Genomic DNA, 18,680 nt, shown 5'->3' with positions numbered 1-18,680 from the left:
CCGACTCCGGCGGGGCATGGTCACGTGCCTGACCCAGAGTTTCCCCTAGGCCAGGCCTGGCCCGTTTCCCGGCTGGTCGCGTCGAGACTCCGGAACAGGCTTGAGCGGTCCACTCCGCTTCCGGGGACACGAGGCGGCAAAATGTCCCGCCTCGCCGCAATAGAGGCACAACCCCCCTTGACGTCTCCGCATCCGCTCCTGGGCCGTCAGTTGAGGTCTGGCTGCTCCGAGCTCCATGGGCTCCTCAGCCGTCGCCACAAAACGCTGTGCGGTCCGGAGCGCTGTCGGTGCGAAACGCGGGGGTGCCGACGCTGTCGGTGGTTCCGGAAGAGCCCGACGGGGCCGTCGCCGTTGCAGGCGGGCGTCGATGCGCAGGCATTGGGTCACCAGCGCGTCGAGGGTCAGTGGCGCCTCCACACGAACCAGCTCGTCCTGCATCTCGTCGGAAAGGCCGTCCTGGAAAGCGTCCATCAGCGCCACCTCATTCCAAGCCGAATCCTGGCCTAGCAGTCGGAACTCTGCAATATAGTCCTGCAGGGGGCGCTTGCCTTGGCGGAGGTCCTTGATGCGCCTCGCTGCCGTCTGCACCCGGAGGGGGTCCTCAAACATGGTGCGCAGGTGTTGTAAAAAGCCCTGAAAGTCCAGGAGCAAGGGGCTATCTTGCAACAACAGGGGCGTGGCCCATCGGGCGGCAGTGCCAGAGAGGGAGCTGATAACAAATGCCACCCGAGCCCGGTCATCCGGAAAATCCTCCGGCCTCATCGCCATAAACAGTTGGCATTGTCCCAAGAAGGCCGGAAACATCTCCTGCTGCCCAGAAAACCTATCTGGCACGTTCACTGGGCATCTCGGACGGGGAGGGGGAGGAGGTGGAGCTGCAGGAGCATTTCCCAAAGCAAGTTGGGCAGTTAGCTGTGCTACTTGCTGTTGCAGAAGCTGATTGGCCTCCAGCATCTGCTGTATCTGCTGCTGCAGCTGTTGGTCCATCGTGGGTTAACGATGGAGTATGGGGTGACGAACAAGATGATCTGTCCCCGTACCCACACACACACACACAGCCAGTCGAGGGTTAAGGAAACACTTTGGAACGCACCCAGTTCTTATCTCCCCACTTGGCAGCGATAGACACACCGTCTGCCAAGGGACTTTATTTTCACAAACAGACAGATAAGATACGAACGTTCAAGAAAGTCCAAACAGAAATAATATTCCTCCCAGCACTTCCGGACGAGGCTTTAGTGACTGTCCAAGGTTTTGCTTTGTTCGTCACAAGGATCCTTTGACCACTACCCTCTATTATATAGTCTCTGGGGTGTGGTCCAGTGACTCAGTGCTAATCCCTAGCACGCCTCCCAAGCTGCTGCAAACGTTTATCACGCCTTCGGAGGCGTGCGTCCAGGAATGATGTTTCATTATCACTTTGACTCGAATCAGCTGTCTCCTCTCCCTCGACTGGCACTTGAGACAATGCCAGAGGGGAGGGGCCTGGAGAGGGAGGCCTGGCTGACTCCTCTTCCTCATGCTCGGAGCTTTCTTCCTCCGATGGGACAGGCTCAGAGGGCGGGGCCACAACAGCTATCTTCAGAGCCCCAAAATTTCATGCTGAATCACTGCGGTGCTGTCCACGCCCCACCTCATTAATTTCCTGAGAATGTTTTTTCATCCACTGACTTTAGTTTAGTGTTGGTACAAGGCTGCTTATATGTTAGGGCCCTATCTAGAGTGACCCCTAAATATTTAGGGCTATGGCAATGCTCCAATAACATCCCTTTCTATATAATATGCAGCTTCCTAGCAGCCTGCTTATTGCAAAGATGGAAGGTACATACCTGAGTTTTTGCTGGATTTGGTCTTAACTGGTTATCACAATAGTATTGATTCAGCTTTACCATGGCTTCGTTAAATGTTGCTCAACCTCCTCAAATGTTTTTCCTGTACAGCTATTGCTCAATTGTCAGCATACATAGAGTTGTTAGTACTTTCAGGGAGTGGCTGATCATTGGTGTAAATATTAAAATGAGTTGGAGCCAATCAGTGGTGGGATTCAAAAAATTTTTTACTACTGGTTCTGTGGGTGTGGCTTGCTTGGTGTGGCATGGCTTGGTCATGTGACCGGGTGGGCGTTGCTTGGCGGTCATGTGACGGTGGGCATGGCTCTGGTCATGTGATGGTGGGCGTGTCTGTGACGTGACTGGGTGGGCGTGGCTTGGTGGTCATGTGACTGGGTGGCATGTCTGGGTCATGTGACTGGGTGGGAGTGGCCAACTTGACATCACTCATGTCAAAGGGCACCTTGCCTGGCCTCTCCTCAAAGGCCTTAACGAGATACAATTTCCCTGTCTATTTATTTACTGAACATCCAAAATATACTATTTAATCCTATGTATATATGCCATATGTGTACATACATATTATAGTATAGAGTGTGTATAGGCATACAAAAAGATACATTATCTACTATATATACTATATGTGTATGTACACACACACACACACACACACACACACACACCTCTTCTAAAACTATACACATTCAACCTCACTTACTGCATTTGGAGAAACACACTCAGAGTCCACTTTCTGCCACACATTTAACTATAACTTCTGTACATTAGAACATTACACATGCCTCCAGATGTTCTTCCCTAGCATGCACATGACTGTTAGAGCCAGGAGATGTCATGGATTGAGTAAAATGTTAACAACATTCTTGCTTAGCAACCAAAATTTTGGGCTCAATTGTGGTCATACGTCAAGGATTATCTCTGCCTTCCTCTGCATGGCAGCCTTGTCCTAGTAAACTCCTTCTCCTTTCTGGCAATTTTCCTCTCTGTTAGAGGCACCAAAATAATCCAGATAATGTAAGGTTTTCTGCTGCAGCAGGGGGTTGGATTAGATAACCTCTGAGATGCCTTCCAGCCCTGCTGTTTCAAAGCGTCTTCTGAAGACACATCTAGTGCCAGAGTTTGTGGTGCTTCCTTCCTCTTCTTTCTCTCTCTCTCTCCCTTCCTTCCTTCCTCTTTCTTTCTCCTTTCTCTTTTTCTTTCTTTTTCTTTCTTTCTTTGTCTCTTTCTTTCTCTCTCTCTCTCCCTTCCTTCCTTCCTCTTTCTTTCTTTCTCCTTTCTCTTTTTCTTTCTTTTTCTTTCTTTCTTTGTCTCTTTCTTTCTTGTCTCTCTCTCCCTCTTTCTTTCTCTTTCTTTCTTTGTGTCTTTGTCTCTTTCTTTCTTGTCTCTCTCTCTCTCTCTCTCTCTCTCTCTCTCTCTCTCTCTCTCAAACACACACACACACACACACACACACACACACACATCTGGTCTGGGCACATAGCTCTTCATGACAGAGCCCTTCCCGGGGAACAAAGCATGGCTTGGACGAACTGATCCAGTGAGCTGCAGAGCAGCAGCAGCGGGAGAAGGAAGAAAGCAAGTGGTGGCAGCAGCAGTGATCTGGGAGGGCAGGCAGATGTCCTGGGGCTGCCCACACACACTGCAGTGGAGCAGCAGTCTCAGCCCCAGCGGTGCGGCGGGTGAAAGAAGAAATCAAGCAGCAGCGGTGCTCCAGGAGGGAGGGCAGATGTCCCAGGACTGCCCATGCGCACAGTGTCTCCCCCAAGGGCTGTCCACCCATCCGCTGCACAGCCCAGAAATGGCGCATCCCCGTCTACTACCATGATGGGGGTCTACTACCCCCGTCATGGGCTGGAAGCAGGCAGAGGGACCCAAGGCAGAGGGGAAGGTAAGCAGATGGCAGTCACCCAAAGGCCCTGCAGAAGCCAAGCACGCCAGGCCCAAAAGGCGAGTGAGCCTCACTACGTCCCCCCGAGACAGCTCTTCAGCTGAGTGCAGTGAGTCTCCCTCCCCCACTGCCAGCGTCGGCCTTACATTCTAGATCTTCCACGCGCCTCCGCTGGTCTAAATACCATGCCCTTCAGATCCCAACAAAGCCAGCACGCGGCTGCCTGTGAAGGTAAGGCTGACAGCGGGTGGCCCTTGGGGGAGATGCTGTGCTTGAGCCAAGACTGCTACTCAACTGCATGTGCAGCCACGGGACATCTGCCTGCCCTCCCGGAGCTGGGCAGGCCGGTCCAAAAGCGGTGCGTTTCCTGTCACAGGCTGGATACGTGACCCGATCTCAGAAGGCAAGTGGGCATGGGGGACTGCAGAGAAGGCCGTGTGGAAGGCAGGCAAGCATGGCAGGGCCACGTGGAAGGGAATAGGCTGCTAGCTCCCTTCCCCGCAGCCGGACAGCCCCAACATGCTTGCCTGCCTTTCATGCGGCCTTCCTGGCAGTCCCCATGGCTAGGTCCACTTGCCTGCCTTTGCAAGCTGGCCACGGGGATGCCAGGAAGGCTCTGTGGAAGGCAAGCAAGTCGGGGACATCTGGCTGCGGGCCGCGGGGAAGGCAGTAGGGGAGGCAAACTGGGACGGGTGGGGGACAGGGACAGCTAGCTAGGCCACGACTCGCAGGCTTACCTGACAGGCAGATCAGTGCCACTCAGTTGGGACACAGCACTTTAGGCAGGCAAGCTGCAGAGCAGAGACTGTGCGCAAGCAAGGATCCACACAGTAGAAGTGAGGAGTGACTGGGCGGGGTGGGCAAGTGAGCATTGAGCAAGCGTTGGGCGGGCAGGGCGAGCAAGTGTCGAGTGGGCAGGCAGGGTGAGCAAGCGGTAACAGGTTTGTGGGTTTTGCCAGTCAACGATCACTACCGGTTCAGCAACCCAGGACAAATGTCCGCTACCGGTTCATGCGAACCGGTGCGAACCAGCTGAATACCACCTCTGAAGCCAATACATTATCTTGTAGTAAGCCATTCCTTAGGATCCTCCATCTACTTGGCCTTCTCTGGAACTCCACAAAAAACATATGGTTCTGAAGCAGATTTCTGATGATATTTGTGAATTTAAAATCTTTGGTCATATCAAAAACTTTCTGCTTCAGTCTTCTAAGTTTGATAGTATCATATGCAGCGGTGAGATCTATAAATACAGTTCCTGTTACATTGCCCTTTTGGAATTCATCTTCAATATACTGGGTTAGATTTGGGATCTCTGTGATGCAACTTTTTTCCAGGTGAAATCCAGTCTGCTGCAGTGTGACAAGGAGTTCTACAGCTACAGTGAGGCGATGTTGTATTATTCTTTCAAAGATTTTATAGGTATGTCACAAGAAAGAAATTGGCAGTAGTTTTTAGGGCTATTGGCCTCTTTAAGTGCTTTTAAAACTGCTACAGTCTTAGCCTGTCACCAGATGCTAGGAATCTCACATTCTTCCAAGCATTCATTAAACATTTCTAGTAGCCACTGTCTTGCTTTCAGTCCAATTGCTTTAATCTGTTCAATAAGGATGTCATCCAAATCAACAGCTCTCTATGACCTACTCTTCCTTATAGTCTCTCAGTTCTTCCGTAATAAACGGAGACAATAGGTTAGTCCTTTCCTCCTCCTCATTTCTACTGATCTTAATCTTGTGTTTTGATGACCTTTGATCTGGGTTACTCTTCTTAAGAAGCTGACTGGCTATTTGGTCTGCAGTCATGTTGGCATGACTAGCACAAGTTGGATCATTATTTAGGTGACTCTAATTTCCACACTTTGTGGTTACTTGTGCTCATGTTCAGTTCCTCTATTGTTTTAATCCAGCTATCTCTCTTAGTTTCAGCTATAGAAATAATTAGCTGCTGTCCTGCATTTGCTGTGTCTTCTGCCATAGGATCAGCCTCAAAAGAGTAAGATACTTCTGCAATTTGTCCTTTATTTTTGCTGTAAAGCTTGAATAATAGTGAGCTTTGCAGCCCCTTGGGACTGATAGCCAAGAACATTTTTAATGGATTCCACAAATTTGTTGTAATAGCTCAGTTTAGCTATTAATTGAGTAACAGCACTGTCTAATAGTCTCTGAAATTTAGGCCAGTCAGCTTCTTTTGAAGTTAAGTCTACATCTAAAGGGGATATTGTGAAGTTGAATTACAGCAGTTACCTGCCATATAATTGGTCAGTGCTGGGGATTTGGGATAGGTGGGCAAACTACTTTGATACATTGCTGGATTATGGTCTCTCACAAATATCAAGTTTATTCCCTGTGCCATTTTCCACTGTTAAATGAAACTGGTAATTTGTTGTCATGTAAAAGGGTCAAGTTATTCAAATCCGCCCACTGTATCACAACCTCCCCATTTCTGTTGTCATCAGATTACCCCCAGATTGCCGTGACTATTAAGTCTCCAATAACAAAATTTATTTTATCCTTATTAAATATTTTACATTCATCACCCTTGATTTCAGTTAGTGGTGGTTTATACACTGAAATGACCATGCAGTTGTTCAGCTCTAGAGTTTTCTATAATTTCTATATTATTTATTTCTGATATTGTTGTGGACTGAACCTGGATACCACAAAAACTGCATATTCATACTGTCGGTGGGGCCTCTCTGCTACAAGCTACATGCTCTATATTTTAGGTCTTTTCTGATAGTTGTTTCCTGTATACACAGGACATTGCTGTTTTACTTTTGGCACAAGTCCTGCAACAGTTCTGCAACAAACCTTAACGTTTACTGAAATATTAGTCATCTATGGACATAAAAAGGTCCTTTTTAGTATACACATAGTTTCACTATGTGGGTGGGAATGAGCACCTCACTACATTTTGGATGCCTTTGGATTGAAAGGATTAGCCAGCTATAAACTGTTGTCCAGTGGATGCCTGAATGTGTTAACAGCACACATTCTTCAGGGAGGCTCCTTTCATATCCCCTGTTAGTTACATTTATGTATGTTAGTTACATAATTGTTAGATGAATTTTGCAGATTAGTAATATACATTGGCCTTGTCTAAAACTGTAAATTATAAATTGTACAGAGTCAAGGAACTGTTTAAGTCCAGTCATTGGTAATTAAAACGTACCTCGGTTTTAATTTACATGAAAGCTGGGGCATGATCAGTGAAGTAAAGACAAGGATAGAGAAAGTTCGAACAGCATTCTTCAAAATGAAAAAGGTTTTCTGCAGTCACGACATAAGCCTAAGACTGAAAATCAGGCTTGTCAGATGTTACATCTTTTCTATCCTGCTCTACGGAGTAGAGAGTTGGTCTCTGACAGATAACCACTTGAAGAAACTAGAAGCATTTGAAATGTGGATTTACAGACGGCTGTTACGTATAAGCTGGGTTAACAAAATCACAAATGAGAAGGTGATAAGCCGCCTGGGAAAGCAAAGGGAAATCATCAAAGCCATTAAAAAGCTAAAGTTAGAATATTTTAGACATGTGATGCGACACCCAGAAAAATATGGCATCCTTCACGTAATCCTCCAGGAAAAGATTGAAGATAAATGAGGTCCAGGCAGAAGAAGAACATCATGGCTTCAAAACCTAAGGGACTGGTTTGGACAAAACTCAACAGCACTTTTTCATTTCTGTTAACAAAAATAGGATTGCCAACATGATCGCCAACGTCCGATGATGGATATGGCAGAAAAAGAAGTCATTGGTAAAATGAAAATGAAAGCTTTGATGATCCACAAGTATAATCAATGTGCATTTGAAGTGACCACTAAAAATATATTCAAGGCCACTAAAATGAATGAACTTGACATGTATTTCATTTAGGATGTGCAATGCACCCTAAGGACTTAATCACACATGACACACATTTATGATGAAGGTTAATTATCATGATTATCTCTAAACTTTCCTCATGTGTGAACACATCCTAAGGATACATATTATTCCCCTGTAAAGCTAATGACATATACATTAATTTTAAAGGATTTAGAATATACCTGTAACATCACATAAAAGTTGCATTTTGAATGATGGTGATGATGACAAAAACAAAACAGTATTTGCATAGATTATTTAACAATGAATTGTTGATGTGCCCAGCTGAGAATTTTCTTATTCAAAAGTTAGAGGAGGGATCTAGAGGGTCTCCTATAGTGGAGTTAATTCCTACTAATAAGGAAGAAATGATTAAAAGAATGGAAGTTGTAGGAACTTTGCAGGAGAATGATCATATCATACCAGAATACAGAATAACAGAGTTGGAAGGGACCTTGGACAAATGGTTATCCAGTTTCTTCTTGAAAACCTCCAGTGGTGAGTATCCACAACTTCAGGAGGCAAGCTGTTCCACTGATTAATTATTTTCACTGACAAGAAATTTCTCCTTAATTCTAGGTTGGATCTCTCTTTGTTAAGTTTCCATCCATTTCTTTTTGTTTATCCTCAGTTGATACTTCTTCTCTGTGACAGCCCCTCAAAAATGTCACCCCTACTCCCTCTCTTAATTAGACTCGACATACTCAGTTCCCACATTTGGGAACTGTTTATCCTATGCTTTTGTCACTGCGTTATTTTATTTACCAGCTGAGCTCATTATTTCTGGACTGTCAGACTCTCCATAGCTTTGCCAACTTCTTATCAGTAAGCTACGTGTTTCCGTATCCACCCACATTCCATTCCTTCACTTGCTTCTCACTCTCTTTCCTTTGTTCTCTTGCCAGAGGTCCGGCTCAGATAGCCGGCAAGAATTACTTTCAAAAATGTAACAATTAACTTTTCTTAGATAGTGAGGTGTTTTATTTTCTTTATAACAAATAAATGAGTTTTATTAGAAACCTTTTCCTCACGTTTCTTTTCAGATTATTGCAACTTGGAATAAGCCTCGATTCATCTCCTCCTCTAAACCAGGGTAATTAGTCCCAGAGCCAAACATGGGATTAATAAATGCCCTGACATCTGGTAGCTCGGACGGTTTGATTTATGGCTTTTTCCTTGTTTTGTTACTTCTGATAAGAGCGCATAGGCAATTAGTTTTTAGCTACTGAGGTACGCTAATTATATTGCTGAGATGCCGAAACAGAAGTAAAACAAATACAAAATGTATTTTGCTGAGAAGGTGGCAGAAAGGAGGTTTCCAGATTTCCAGCCCCTTACTACAGCCACATGCCTGGAACGAGAAAAAGCCGTGGGAACAGAAATGGAGACAGATAAGACAGAAGCTGTTTTTGAAGATGATGATTTACGACTGAGGTCAGTAACATTTTCTTCTGATCTTCCAAGCTCTGAAAAAGTCTTCCCAGAACCTTCTGAATTTGTAATGCTCGATGCAAGGCCAAAGCACACACCACGCAGAGAGAGAAACAATTCATTATTCTCCTCGAAGCTCTAAGCTCACCCTGGATGAGCTGGCCATGAAAGCCTTTCGTGACCGTATAAAACTCTATGAACAGCAGCTATCCCAGGCAAAAATGGCTATATCTATGCTTGAGCAAGATAAGGGAGATAACTTAAATTTTTCAAAAAGCGCCATATTGTCTTCTTGCTCAGAGCCAAAGACACTCCCCCTGGTGGATTCTGTGTCAGGCCAATTAAGGCAAAGAGCACTGCATACGTCACATGAAAGTCTCCCTGATCAAGTTACACATGTCTTACATAACCACTCCTACTCTAAAGCATACAATGCCCCGTATGCAAAGCTGCCCGAAGCTAAAGGTGCAGCACCATCTGCTGGCGAAAGTAATTTACTACAGGAAGCTGAAATGCCACAAGTGTTTCCACAGGCCCAAACTCAAACACCCCCTGGCGGTGTTGGTGTCTTTTTAGATGGAACACAATTAAACTTAATGAAGCAAAGGCAAATGACTGCATCTCCAGCAGGTCATGCCAATATTGCAGCTCAAGCACAAATGGCAACTGGAATACAGCAGGTTCCAGTGCATCAGCCACAGCAGCTACAAATGCCTGCATATGTGCCCCAGCCACAAGTGCAAATAGGGCCACCTCCTGGCCCACCTCCAATGGCACAACCAAGACCATTTTTAGGTCCACAACAGGCACAGCAAATACCACAGGCATTCCTGCCAGCACAGCCAGCATACCAAGTGCAGGCTCCTTACCAGGCATTCTCTGTCTCTCCACTAACTGGTGAGTCAAAACTAAAAATGTCTGAACTCCACGGTTCGAGATTGAAACCTGGTGAACAAATTGGAGGACATTTGACCAAACTGAAAGGTCTGAGAACAGAATTGAGAGAAAGAGGCCATAACATTGAAGATATTCAAATGATCAGCATCATTATTAACTCTTTGAATTATGGATGGAAAGATACTGTTACAAAAATTAACCAAGTCCCGATTGCTCAACGCACAGTGGACAATGTCTGTAGACTTTTAATTGAAGAAGAGGCATTCATGTTGGCCACGCCACACTTGAGAGGACCACCCGCATCAAGAGCTCCAGCTAAGAGCCCCTTCCGAGGAAGGACCTACGCTCCAAGGACGCCAAGATGCTACACCTGCAATCGTGTGGGACATGCCACCCGGGATTGTCCCCAACGAGTTCCAGCTCCTGTCACATACCAGCCCAGAGGAACAGATTCCAGAGGCAGAGGCAGAGGCGGAAGACAAGGTCGTCGTGGTCCCCGGCGTGATCCACAAACTCCACTCGCCACATTGGCTTTAACCAATGATCCACAACCTCAACCAGAGTACGACAGACGACTCCTGTGGACTTTGGACAGTGGTGCAGCATTGCATGTTACCTACAGAAAGGAACTTTTCACAGAAATGCACGAGCCTGAACCAGAACTACGTGAACTTTATTCTTTTTCAAATCATCCTTGTCAGGTCAAAGGAAAAGGAACTGTTTATGTTGAAGAGCTCGATGCATTCATTCCTGATGTTTATTACATACCAACAGCAACCAGTAATTTGCTTAGTCAGTGTCACTTGTCTAGAATGTTAAAGTTCCAAGTTCACCACCTTGAAAAAGCAAGTTACATAGTTAAAGATGGAGATATTGTTGCTGAAACCATATTAATTGGTGGTGTTTATTACTTAAAGCCAAAGCCTAAACCACAAACACAGGCAAGTATGCAAACTCCAAAAAGGGAACACACAGGCCCAGAGAGAGATGCTCCAGAGAGAGATCCTGTTGCTATTCCTAAGGCTCCTAAAGCCAACAAAAATAGAATTGGTAAACAGGTTGCTCAGAGCAAGCCTGAGGTTCCGCATAAAAATGTTAATGTTGAGAATTCACTAACAGGTAAACCTTTGCATTCCAGGTGTATCCATAAATGGCATAGAAGATTGGGGCATGCCAGTTTCCGTGTTCTTAGGAAGATGCCGGAGTTCACAAAAGGTTTGGATCTAAAGGGGTGTAAGGTGTTTTTGGATTGTGCTGTATGCAAGAAGGCCAAATCCAAAGCAGCAGCCATTCCCAAACGCGCTACACGCCTGTCAACACGCATTTTTGATTTGGTTCACATTGACATAGTTGGTCCTTTCCCGCCATCATTTGGTGGTAGAAAATATTTTCTAACAATTGTTGATAATTACTCTAGATATGGATATGTATATCCTATGAAAGAAAAATCAGAGACTTTTCAGATCTTTAAAGACTTTGCAACCCTTGTTTCTACCCAACACCAAGTTCGCATCGCCAGAATCCAGAGTGATCGTGGTGCCGAGTTCATGTCTCAGCGTTTCCAGGACTGGATGCGTAAGAATAGAATTATTCATCAGACATCGGCCCCTGACACATCGACTCACAACGGAGAGGTACTGCAAACCATGATGCGTTGTCTCCTAGAAGACGCCAACCTTGATATGATATACTGGGGTGAAGCTATCAAGTATGCAAATTACATTGTCAATCGTACTTGGAGCAGTGTAACAAATCAGACTCCTTTCTTCATGTTGTATGGCTACAAGCCTGATCTTAAAAACATTCATATTTTTGGTTCATATGCTATGGTGAACATTCCCTTAGCTCAAAGAAGAAAAGGAGGTCCAACAGCAAAGAGACTGAGATTTATGGGTATTGATGATAACTCAAAATGGAGCAAATTTATTGACTCTAAACATGCAATTGTGATTTCTCAATCTGCTAATTTTGAAGAAGATATTGACTGGTCCAGGATTCATTCCAATGATCCTGGAGTTTATTTTCCCAGAGATGATACTGCTGATGCCACGCAGATTGATGATCAAGATTCCACTAGTTCTTCTCAACCCGATGTTCCGTCTTCGCAAGCCGCGGATGCTGACGCTAGCGACGAAAGTGAGGCCGAGGATGAAGCAGAAGAAGACTGGACAGTTGTTCCGAGACGTTCCAAGAGGGCCACAAAAGGGATCCCTCCACAACGATATTCTTGGCAACTGACAAAAGCACCCTTGCCTTTGATTTGCAATGTTACACTTCCACCTGATAATTTCACGCAAATCAAGCAGCTCCCTGATTCAGAGCAAGACAAATGGTATGAAGCAATGCAGGTTGAAATGGACAGTCTAAAGAAACTTAAAAGTATTTACACCTGCAAGACCTCCAGCAAACAAAAAGGTCATTGGCACTCGATGGGTCTACAGAATCAAAAAGAAACCAAATGGTGAGTCACTGTACAAAGCCAGACTTGTTGCTCAGGGTTTCGCTCAACGTTATCCTGAGGACTACACAAATACTTACTCACCGACAGTCAGAACTGAGAGTGTAAAAATTGCTTTAGCAACTGCAACTATCCTTGGTTTAGAAGTTTTCCAGTTTGATGTTGACACGGCTTATCTACATGCAGATCTAGACGAAGAGATCTATGTGAAAAGTCCTCCAGGATTCCGACAGCAAGAAGGGGATACCTGGTTCCTAAACAAAAGTCTCTATGGTCTGAAACAATCTGGTTTAATGTGGTACTTATGTCTTACTGACAAACTAAATTCAATGGGCTTTATTAAGTCCGAAACTGATGAGTGCGTGTTCACAAAAAGATCTAACAACACATATGAGATAGTTCTTGTTTATGTTGATGATATTGTTTATATTGGTCCAAATAAGCAAATGAGTGAAATTTTTGCCAAAGCTTTGCAGAAATACTTCACATTGAAATCATTAGGTCACATTAGCACTTATTTAGGTGTTCAGATTGAAAAAACACAGAAGGGGTTTAGTCTTTCACAAGAAGATAAAATTGAACAAATTTTGCATCATTGCAACATGAAAGATGCTAACACAACAAAGACACCCATGCTAACAGATTTTCACAACTTGACACAAGAAGAAAGTCCTGAGTTCGAGGATCAAACACTTTATCGTTCAGTCATTGGGTCACTGTTATACATTAGTAGTTGGACCAGACCCGACATTGCACTTAGCGTTAATCTCTTATCTCGACACGTAGGTAAGGCAAAACAGTTTCATTGGACATGTATTAAGAAATTATTGAGATACCTAAAATACACTAAACACATGAAGTTATTGTTAGAACCAACACATACTGATTATGCAGAATTATGTTGTTATGCAGATTCTGATTGGGCAAGTGATAAGAAATCACGTAAAAGTACTTCAGGTTATATGATGTTCTTAAATGGATGTCCTGTTTATTGGCAAGTACGTAAACAGAATTTTGTTTCTTGTTCATCTACTGAAGCTGAATATGCTTGTGTTTCAGATGCATGTAATTCTCTAACTTGGTTTGATGCTTTAGTCACAGATATCTGGACACACCCGATCCGACCGATCACCGTGATGGAAGACAATGAATCAGTGGTTTATATTTCTGAATCTCATTTTACAGGTTCTAGGTCCAGACACATTGACATCCGTTACCAAAACATAAAACATTTAGTGAAAAAAGGTTTTGTTAAAATGCAATATGTATCTACACATGATCAAATTGCTGATATGCTCAACAAACCACTTCCAGCAGCTCAACACGAGTATCTGCGTGAGAAGATGTGCCTTATTTGATGATGTACTGATATTCGCTCAACTGGCAAAGAAGGGGAATGTCACTGCGTTATTTTATTTACCAGCTGAGCTCATTATTTCTGGACTGTCAGACTCTCCGTAGCTTTGCCAACTTCTTATCAGTAAGCTACATGTTTCCGTATCCACCCACATTCCATTCCTTCACTTGCTTCTCACTCTCTTTCCTTTGTTCTCTTGCCAGAGGTCCGGCTCAGATAGCCTGCAAGAATTACTTTCAAAAATGTAACAATTAACTTTTCTTAGATAGTGAGGTGTTTTATTTTCTTTATAACAAATAAATGAGTTTTATTAGAAACCTTTTCCTCGCGTTTCTTTTCAGATTATTGCAACTTGGAATAAGCCTCGATTCATCTCCTCCTCTAAACCAGGGTAATTAGTCCCAGAGCCAAACATGGGATTAATAAATGCCCTGACAGCTTTAGCCTCCAGTTCTCTAATTATCATTTTGTTCTTCTCTGCACTCTTTCTGGAATCTCAGTATCTTTTTTTTGGGGGGGGGGGATTTTGTACCAAAATTGGATGCAGTATTTCAAGTGTGATCTTACCAGTGCAGCATGAAGTGTGAAGTGATACTAACACTTCATATGATCTTGATACTATCCCTCTGTTGATACAGCCTAGGATTTCATTGGCTAGTTTGGTAGCTGCAGCACACTGCTGGCTCATACTTAAGTGATTATCCAGTAGGACTCATAGTTCCCTCTCACAGCTACTGCAATTGAGATAGGTATCACCTATTTTATACCTATACATTTATTTTTTCTTGCCTAAGTGTAAGATCCTTAGTTTTCCCATAACTGAATTTTGTTGGATAGGGCCCAGTGTTCAAGTCTGTTAAGATCCTTCTGGATCTTGAGCTTATCTTCTAAAGTGTTGGCTTTTCCCCCAGCTTCGTATCATCTGCAGATCTGATGAATTCCCCTGCTCTCTCCTCATCTAAATTGTTTATGAAGGTGTTGAAGAATACTAGCCTAAATCAGAACCTTGGGGTTTCCAACTGCATGTCATCCCCACCCCCAATGTAGATAGCAATAGCAATAATACTTATATACCTCTTCATAGTGCTTTACAGCCCTCTCTAAGCGGTTTATAGTCAGCATATTGCCCCCAACAATCTGGATCCTCATTTTACTGACCTCAGAAGGATGGAAGGCCAGATGTAGTTCCATTAAGGATTACACATTGAGTGTTGTTGGTCAACCAACTACGAATCCATCTGATCATGGATTAGAACTAGTTTATGCTGTCTATCCCGTATTTTCCATTCTTACAAAGAGGTAGCCTATGTTCTGCTTCATCAAATGCCTTACTGAAGTCCAAATATACTATGCCTACAGTGTTTCTCTGGTCCACCAATTTACTCATTTTATCAAAGAATGCAGTCAGGTTTGTCTAACATGATCTGCTTTTATAAACCAGTGTGGCTTTGCTTGTTTCTAAGTGTTCACAGATCCATTGCTTGATATTTTTTCCAGAAACTTCCCAGGTATTGATGTCAGGCTGATTGGTCTGTAGTTTCCTGAATCCATATTTTTCCCCTTCTTGAAGATTGGAACTGCATCAGCTCTTTTACAGTCCTCTGGTATTTGCCCATGCTCCAATACCTCAGAAAGATTCTGTTCAATGGTTCTGAGATCATCTGCCAACTCCTTCAGAACCCTGGGATGTAAAACATCTGGTCCTGGCAATTTGAACTTCTCTAGGGTGAATAGGTATTCTCTTGCCAAGTTCTTGCCTATTTTGGCCTATATTCCTGCTGTGTCTCCTCCAGTGCTGTTTTTGGTAGGTTGGAATATTTTTTTCCTTTTGCATGAAGACAAATTCAAAAAAGGATATAAGCAGTTCCTTTTTACTCCCTGTTACCTGTCACCTCCTTGTCATGTTTTCCTATTAGTGGACCGATCATTTCCTTAACTTTTTTCCTGTTTTTTACTTGTTGAACAAAACTTTTTTTTATTTTTGTACATTTGTTACAAGCTTTAGATCATTCTAAACCTTAGCTTTCCTGACTTGGTCTTTGCAGATTTGGGCTATTTGCTGGAATTCTGTTTTACCTATGTGTCCCTCTTTCCATTTTTTGGGACTTGTCCTTTTTCTCTGCCAGTTTATCAGAAAGGTTTTTATATAAACATGCTGATTTCATCTGGGATCTCTTTATTTTTCTTTCTCAGTGGTATTGTGCTACATTGGGCTTTTATTTTCAGAGCTTCCCAACCATATTTTCCTCTTTAAGATTTCTATCCATGGAATCCTTCCTAAGCTTCCTCTAATTTTTTTAAAATCAGATTTCTTAAAGTCTTAGGCACTCATTTGTCTTCATCCTATCATTTGTGCCTGCAATATTCCAATTCCACTATATATACTCCACTGTTGAGGTCAAATTTGAAATATTGCATCCAGTCTGGTCACCAAAATGCAAAACAAATGCAGAAGTCCTAAAAAGAGTATAGAGAATAGTAATAAAGATGGTAAGAAGTCTGAAGGCTAAATCCTATGAAGAACGGGTAAAGGAATTAAGTATGTTTAGCATAACGAATGAAGAGAAGACTGAGGGAAGACATGATAGCAGTTTCCAGTTCATGAAGTGGTGCCACATGGAAGAGGCCATCAATTTATTCTCCATAAGATAGGTATGTTTAGCTTAATGAATGAATGAAGAGAAGACTGAGGGTAGGCCAAGAAGCAATAGATCTTCAGGGGAAGATCTAACCTGGAAATAAGAAGGAATTTCCTGATAATGAGAACTATTAAGCAGTGGAACAGCTTTCCTCCCAGAATTGTGAATGCTCCATTGCTGAAGAAAAGGTTGGACAACTATTTGTCCAAAATGGTTTATGGAACCCTGCCTTGGGCAAGGGGTTGACTTGAAGACTCCAAGGTCCCTCTAATTCTATGATTCTATGATATAAAAACTTACTATTGCCATTATCTGGGTTGGAATTCGACTATCCTAAATAAAATAGATTCCTTGTTATTGTGCTTACCAAAATTATTTTACTAAACCAAGATCAACCTCTTTACCCTGTCCAACTTTCTTTTTTATTAAAGGTTTTAATTACAGTAGTAAAATCTAATACAAACTTAAAGAATGAAAAATAGGGGACAAAAAGGAAAAGGTGCAAAAATTAGAAAAAGATAGAAAATAGAAATACAAAAAGAAAAGTAAAAACATAATTGAGAGAAAAAAAATATATCAAGAAGTGACTTCCAATCTTCATTTCAACTATAAACAATTTTTGTAATTCTCAGTTCCCTCTAGTGTTCAATTTTTAAAATTGTTTATCTTTATTTTGTCTTAACAAAATCCAAAATATCTATTTCGCATGGGAAATATTTATTATCAATTCCAAAATCTTATTCCAAGTTGATCTGGATCCTTAAGCCATATATAATTTTCTCGGAACAAATTCTTATTTAGCTTTTTATGTTTATTTTAGTTTTTTTTAAAAAAAAAATCTTAAACTTATGATTCGAATGTTCTTTCATTATGGATTGAGGGAAAAGTCACCCAGTGTTTTCAGACTTGTTGATCCCAAGATCTCTAATAGTTGAAAAGCAGTTAACAAGCAATTTCCAAATGTGATTTAGAAAAGAAAGTTTGTGAATTTACTATCCTTTGAAAGATGTTGACTATGGTTGTGAGAAGGTCAGCTATTTCTGCTGTCTCTCGGTGCTGAAAACCCACCATGGACTGCTATTCTGTGATCTCACAAAAAACATCTCTTCAAAACACATTCTCCCATCCTCTCCTTTTCTGCAAAGGTTTTGAAGTGATGGTCTACTCACCGGCTCTTTGTTCACAATGGTAATTAATTGCTTTTCACAGAGCCGTCTGCCATTTTCTACCAAATTCAACTTTCTTATCTCTCCTTTCAATTTCATTAGAAATTATGACCTTACTGACATTGCTGTCTGGGTCAGTGAAGCTACTGAATCCACTTTGCAACCACATTTCTTACAGCTGAGGGATTCCTATTAATTTTTGTGGTCAAAATTGATCTATGCATGCAAAGAGTATCTTTTTTTCCATTTGTTGAGAAGATTTATTATCGATGGAGGAGGTCAACATTTCATGGTGTTTGGAAACAGAGTGGAAGGTAGAGGTGAAGATGAATAAAATTTATCTTCTAAATTTTCTGATCTTATTCTTAATACCTTGATGGTCACAGAAAGTGACAGCATCTAGCAAATCTTGAAAAAAATTAAGCAACGTCAGAACACGAGTTCTTAGTGCTCTTGGTTGTTTGCTTGCAGGCATGTCAAGCCTATGATGTTGCTTAGTTGGGTAGTGAAATGTAATGAAATGTCTGCAAGCAAAGAGCACCAAGATCTTACATTAACCCTGAATTACAGACATTCCTTTCTATTGGGAGGTCAGAACTGGTTAGTAGTTGGCTGGGAGACCATCAGAAGATTAGGTTGGAAAATTAAAAAATAGGCAAACCACCTCCTTATTTGAAAAAACCTTTTTTTAATCTCTTAGGTTGCCAGACAGTTACAGCCTTCAGTTATATGGATTGGAGATACAGAAAAAACATTCTACAGAAAGGTACCTAAAACTGAAAAAGAGGTAAATCCTTTTTTATATATATATGGTACAAGCAAACAGACAGCATAGCACATTAATTGGTAATTTTTCATTCATTTACTTATTTATTTGTTTATGGTTTTAGAGCACACAACATAAATTAGTCATAAATCTATTGCATGGATATTATATAATAATAAATACAAACCAGATTATTTTTATAGTTAGAAATATATATCCTTATTGAAGAAATGTAAGTAATTTTTGATTAACACAGAATTTTTCACTAGGCACAATAGAAACAAGACCAGATCAGTTTTAACAACAAATAAGAAGTCAAAGCAAATTTAAATTGTCACATGTTTAAGAGAATGAATTATAATTA

At 42.3% G+C, this 18,680-nt stretch overlaps 1 protein-coding gene across 6 annotated transcripts in view; it reads left to right on the top strand.

Moving 5' to 3' along the window:
* DRC11 (dynein regulatory complex subunit 11) overlaps nucleotides 1-18,680 on the top strand; it is a 277,555-nt gene that overhangs the window by 198,322 nt on the left and 60,553 nt on the right. For all 6 annotated transcript variants that reach the window (XM_087885743.1, XM_087885733.1, XM_087885750.1 and 3 more), the window contains one exon: nucleotides 18,251-18,337. In XM_087885743.1, the coding sequence (XP_087741869.1) occupies nucleotides 18,251-18,337 (87 nt within the window). The remainder of the gene's footprint in view (nucleotides 1-18,250; nucleotides 18,338-18,680) is intronic.

This window comes from Pantherophis guttatus, chromosome 1, assembly GCF_059756535.1.
Source record: "Pantherophis guttatus breed Tessera chromosome 1, ASM5975653v1, whole genome shotgun sequence".
NCBI lineage: Eukaryota > Metazoa > Chordata > Lepidosauria > Squamata > Colubridae > Pantherophis > Pantherophis guttatus.
The sequence above is the reverse complement of the archived record's forward strand: the minus strand, read 5'-3'. Positions and strand labels throughout refer to the sequence as shown.